Below are 5,808 nucleotides of genomic sequence, written 5' to 3'. Positions count from 1 at the left end.
GGGTGATGTCTGATCTTTGCCTCTCCCAAGAGACATCTCTCCCCCCATCAAGCAACAGTACCCACTTGCTCCGCACCAAGTCTCCTGCAGCATCTGATGCCAGATTCTCCCCAGCCTCTATATCCAAGCACTCATAAGTGATAACATTCATATCAAGTTTATATTGTCAAAATGCATGTCAACAGCATTGATATAACTGCATCTAGACCTCCTCCTGCTCCTAGATCCCACTGTGCCACTACTTCACTGCATTCCTGGTGGTTACAAGTTTTTTCCTATTCTGAGGTCAAAAAGACACAGCCCTAAATGAATGTTCTCTTCCTCTTAGGAAGGGACAACTAAAGGAATGGTTCCTAAACCTTATTTCAGAGCTCAGAGGGATATGATCAGCGACCCAGAGTGTAACAGGGGTTCTGAAGCTAATCATGTCACTCATGGGTCCACCTGAATATGAGGAAAAACTTCTTTACTGTGAGGGTGATAGAGCTGTGGAACAGGCTGCCCAGAGAGGTTGCAGTGTCTTCTCTAGAGACATTCAACCTCTTCTGCGTGAACCTGCTCTAGCAGGGATTTGGACTTCATCTCCAGAGGTCCCTTCCAACCCCCAACCAGTCTCTGGTTCTGCAACCATCTTCAGTGAACTGCTGCAAGCCTCACCTTGCTCCAGAAATTCCCCAAGCTCTCCCATACAGGTCAGAAATGATCTTCTGACCTGGGAAGAGGCAAATCTCCCAAACAATGCCAAGAGCACCATCAGCAGGTCTTCAGGACTATCAAGGGCAGCTTTCCTCTTGCTGATGCCAGAATACAATCTTACATCAAGCACATCCCAAAGAATATCCAGCTACAGGTTCCCAGTGAGCCTTTCCGCTCCTTTCTGATGCCTTTATCCTCCTTTTGAAAACACTGAGAGGGCACACTAGGAAGCACTTCTACATCTTCTCAGAAAGAAAATATGAATGCTGACTTAGAGTAAGAAAAATCCTCAACAGTCATGAAGGGTATGAGCTCTCTCTTTGTACTGATTAAATTCTTCATGAGAGCTTGGTCTAATGCCTCCTGAAAGCAGCTAGTTTGGTGTAGCACTACTTCACAGACATAAAAGCAAAACACACACACAGATGAAGAAAGATTAAACTGAGGTCTGCACAACTTCATTTCCATACATAAAACATGCACTCTTACACATGGCAGTCTAGCCCCTGTCCCTACTGAAGGCAACACCAGCTGTCACTCAAGAGGCCAACTCTGCACCAAGACAGGAACCTGTGCAGGAAGAAAAGACTTATGGGGTTTCAATTTCTGGTCCATTATTCCCCAATTTTAATACCTAGTTCTTGCTGATACTTTGACTTAAGCTCTTCTTTTTCCTTCAGACACTGCTCTTTGACCTTCTCCCACTCCAGCTGATGGCGGCTTTGCAGAATCGCTACTTCTTGAGCACGTTTGTCGTTGAGCATCTCCCGTAGTTCCACAAGGGCTGTCTCCTTCTCCTTTCTCAAGTTGGACTGTGTAAGCTCCAGCTGGGAGGTGTGCATATTGTTTAAGGTGAGGCGTAAAGCTTCCAGTTCAAGGCTGTGCAGAGTCTGTAATAGAGAAGTAAAAGGGTTTCTTCCTCCTCTGTAACAAAATCTGCTCACTTTTTTCATGAACAGTTACAGTTTCAACTGATAAACACACCTAAATTTTGCCTCTCTGTCCTTGGAGAGCATTTCTTTGTCACAAGAGCACTTAAAGAAGCCCCTAAAATAGGGCTATGACCTGCTGCTCAGGGCTGGCAGGTCACTGCTCTAACCTCACTGTTTGCCAAATTGCTTTGAAACTCAACTTCCAGGATCTGAAGGGGCTCCAGGGAAGCTGTAGAGAGACTCTGTAAGGAGCTGCAGTGACAGAACAAGGGGCAATGGGTAAAATAGAAAGAGGGAAATTTAGGTTAGATATTAAGAAGTTTTCCCTGTGAGGGTGGTGAGACACTGGCACAGGTTGCCCAGGGAGGCCCCCAACTCTGGCAGTGTTCAAAGCCAGGCTGGATGGAGCCTTGAGCAACTTGCTCTGGTGGGAGGTGTCCCTGCCCAGGGCAGGGGGTTGGGACTAGGTGATCTCTAAGGTCCATTCCAATCCCTAAAATTCTATGATTCCATGATTTGAATAACATCTTCAGTGCAAAGTAAAAGGTTTTCTTTACCTGCCTCTTCATCGCCTACAAAATACACTTCCTCACACCACAGCAGAGCACAAGCTCATCCCACTGCCTACTAAAAATTTGTTATATTTTCTATTTGCTATAATTTGCTAGAAAAGTAACACTCTGAAGTGGTATTGGAACAGTGCCAATAAAATTCACCACACTTCATTAAAAAAACCATGAGGTATATCCAAGAGTTAAAACAGAAGCTCAAAGAGACCAAGCAAACTTATCAATTCTTCAGTAAATTAGCCAGTCTACCAGCAGATGGTACTCAGACGTAATGCTAGGCATGTTCTTTCCACTTCCACATTGTATTTAGTGGAAGTGTTCAAAAATACAGTAAATATTTAGGGGACAAAGCGAGGTTTTTCATATTTCAGCTTAGCAAGAAAACATTCCTGATTACACTACTGGGATAATTAAAAACCAGGAGGAGTTTAGTACTTTTTATACATTTACTTGTTAAACTTATCAAGACATGAAAAATCACAAAGTTGGGTTGGTTTTTTTTCTTAAACCCATCAATTTCAGGATCCAGTTTCCTTCATATAACTGCAGAGGATCCTGGAGAACTCCCCCAGAAAACATATACCACCACCCACGCAGAGCACTCTCCCAATGCTCAGCTGTAGCACTATGTAAAAGAGCACAAATAATAGCCACAAGAATTAAGGAGGCTCCTTGATCCCTGTGCATACCGGGGCCCATCACCAGTCAGGTAAGTACCACAACAGTCACTGTGTTGCTTTCTTTCACCTGGGACTGGAGCTGAGCTTGCTCATGCTCTGCTTTGTGCGTGGCTGCCATTTGCTGCCGAAGCTCATCCAACTGGTGCCTCTGCTCTTTCTGTAGCTCAGCACGGAGCTTCTCCATTTCCTCTTCGTGTTTAGCAGCCAGCTCAGATATCTCACGACCATGCTCTCGTTCATGGACCTGCAGAGAATACCCAGATGAAGAGGTTTCTTCAAAACACAGTTGGTTTAGCCCTAATAAATTGCTAGACCAGAATTCTCCTTTCCTCCTGACCCCGAATCAAAGACGCCATGGAAAAAAAAAGAAAAAAAAGGATACATTTTTGCATCTCTAGAGTGTTCACACTGTGAGTTTATTTTTCCAAACCAAACCAAATCACAGCACTTACCTTTTTGATTAAAGCAATCTGTTCTTTTCTCTCTTCTTCCAACTTCTGCTGCTTTTCCATCTTATCTTTTATTTCAGCATTTAACTCTTCTATCTGAAAACAGGCACACAAACATTTGTAATGGCTACCTTAAGCATTCCGAAATCCGACTCCTGCACTTATCAGGGTTTCCTACCTCTCTCTGGTGTGTCAAACTCACTTTAGTTAGTTCAGCAAGGTGCTGAGTCTCCATTTTACCCATTTCCTCTTTGAAATGTTTCTCCATCTGGGACAGAGCCTCCTGTGCAGCTTGTGCAGCCTGACAGGACTCCTGCACGCGAGCCTCAAGCTCCAGACGAGCCTGTCTCAAGCGGGTGATTTCTTCATTCAGCTGGTTTTTTTCCTCACTGTACTCAGCACTCTTTGCCTTCATTTCAGCATTGAGTTTATGGATCTCTTGGTTGCTGAGGTTTAACCTGTCCTCATAGCTCAGTCTCTCACACTCCTCCATTTCTTTGAGGTTTTTCATTTCAGCGTTCTTCACATGTATCTCTTTCTCAAGGTCCTCAATGATGGCAGTATTCTCTGCTAGGGCTTTTTTTGCTTTCAGCACATCCTCCTCCACTTCAGATAATCTTTCCCCTAAGGCTGTTTTTTCCTTCAATAAAAGAGCTAAATTTTGTTCTTTGCTATTCAGTTCAGCTTTGAGCAACTCCTGCTCTTTTTTCAACACCTCTTCAGACATGGTTTTCTGACCAAGCAGTTCTGCTATTCTCTGGTTTTTAGCCTTCTGAGCATCAAGCTGGCTTTGTATCTGATCCCTCTGACTCTGCACAGCAGCCAGCTGACGGCCAAAGAGAGACTGCACTTCGCTCGTCACAGAATCAGAAGCTGTTTTCTGCTCTTGAACATCTTTAACTAATTGCTCCTGTGTTCGCAGCTGCATCATCAACATCTCTCTTTCCTCCTGGAGGTCTTTGATCATTTCTTGCCATGTAGAGGGTTTTGACACATGTGTTAGAGGCTCTGCAGCACAGTGAGGCTGGCCTGCATCCTCGCCCTGCTGCTTTACTAGAAACATGAGTTTATTCTCAAGATCCTTCTCATTCTCTGTTTTTTTAAGGAGTTCTTTTTCAGAACAGAGCCTTGCTGCACGTTCCTCCTCCAGTTTCGCACACATATGAGAGAGCTCAGCCATTGCTTTTTCCCATTTTCGAACAGCTTCTTGGGTCTCCTGAGATGACACCTTCAAGGCAGACTCCTTCAGATGGAGCTGCTCAGTCAGCTTCACACATCTCTCTACTAAAAGCATTGTCTCATCATCCCTTATGTCCCCATGGTCTCTCATTGTGTTTTGCTGCAGGAAGCTACCTGGCACAAATGAAACAAAGGTCTTGGTTCCCACCCCTGGCTCTTCAAAAGCCTCTTGAGCCAAACCACTCGGATCTGTTTCCTCTTCAAGGCTAGAGTTTAATGGAGGAGATATTAAATCTCTGCAGGGTTCTAGAAGCATACTATTGTCTAACCCATACATACTGCATCTACCCTCTTCAATGGCATGACCTTCTGAAGTGCTGGACACACAGGACTCTTCTGGGGTTTCTGTGGAGATGAGATATTTAGCCAACATACCTTCATCACCACTGAAAAGCTCTAGTTCTGACAGGGGTTCTTCACACAGCTTATCTCCTTCACTGCTTCCATTATTCTCTGTGATCTCTGAATTCTTAACCTCTTCTAACTGATCATGTGAGGAGTCTGCTCCTAACTCACACTGGAACTGCAGTTCTTCATGCACTAGCTCATCTCTCCTTTCTAACCGGTGTGGTTTGTCCCACATCTCCAGCTCTGCTACCTGCAGCTGTGACACCCCTGGTAAAATTTGGTTTTCCCTCACCTTCATTAGCTTGTTATTGGAGACAATCTCTCCATCATGCTGTTGCCTTACATCTGTACTTGATTCAGTCTCATTAAGTCGCTTTTCCTTTAACTCCTGGATGAAAGAATTCAGTTTGTCAATCTCTTCGTTCAAGGACCGGTTTTCTTTTTTGTACTGCTGGGCCTCCCTAACCTGCTCTTCTGCATCAGAAAGTTGACACTTAAGGCCACCAATTACATCCTTGTATTTAGTCTCAATCTCAGTTTTTTCCCTCCAAAAGTCTTCCTGTTGGTTTTCAAGTTTCCTCTCCAAAATTTCTTTGTTAATTTCAGACTCCTGAAGACTAATTTTTAAGTCAATTATTATACCATTCAAATTCTGAATGTGCTCTTCAGAATTCAAAGCACGGAGTTCTTTTTTTAACTGTTCAAGTTCATTCTTATACTTTAAAATAGTTTCATCTTCATACACCTGCTTGGCTTCTGCAACCTCCCTTCTGTGGCACTTCTCCAGCTCACTCCTCAAGTTGTTCAACTGTCTGCAAACATCCTCCTCGTGACGGATTTTCAGTTCTTCAATACGTTGCTGTTCCTTCGCTTTGGATAAAGCGATTTCTTTTTT

At 43.9% G+C, this 5,808-nt stretch overlaps 1 protein-coding gene across 1 annotated transcript in view; it reads right to left on the bottom strand.

Annotated features, from left to right (window-relative positions):
• Positions 1 to 1,310: 1,310 nt before the first annotated feature.
• The window catches only part of LOC103798880 (pericentrin-like), a gene marked incomplete at its 5' end in the record, with an annotated part of 12,079 nt that continues 7,581 nt past the window's right edge, over positions 1,311 to 5,808 (bottom strand). The window contains 2 exons of the mRNA XM_009071164.1: positions 1,311 to 1,586; positions 2,945 to 3,121. Of these exons, the coding sequence (XP_009069412.1) occupies positions 1,311 to 1,586; positions 2,945 to 3,121 (453 nt within the window). The remainder of the gene's footprint in view (positions 1,587 to 2,944; positions 3,122 to 5,808) is intronic.

Source organism: Acanthisitta chloris, unplaced genomic scaffold (genome assembly GCF_000695815.1).
Source record: "Acanthisitta chloris isolate BGI_N310 unplaced genomic scaffold, ASM69581v1 scaffold40703, whole genome shotgun sequence".
NCBI classification, from domain to species: Eukaryota; Metazoa; Chordata; class Aves; order Passeriformes; family Acanthisittidae; genus Acanthisitta; species Acanthisitta chloris.
This window is presented reverse-complemented; position numbering and strand designations above follow the sequence as displayed.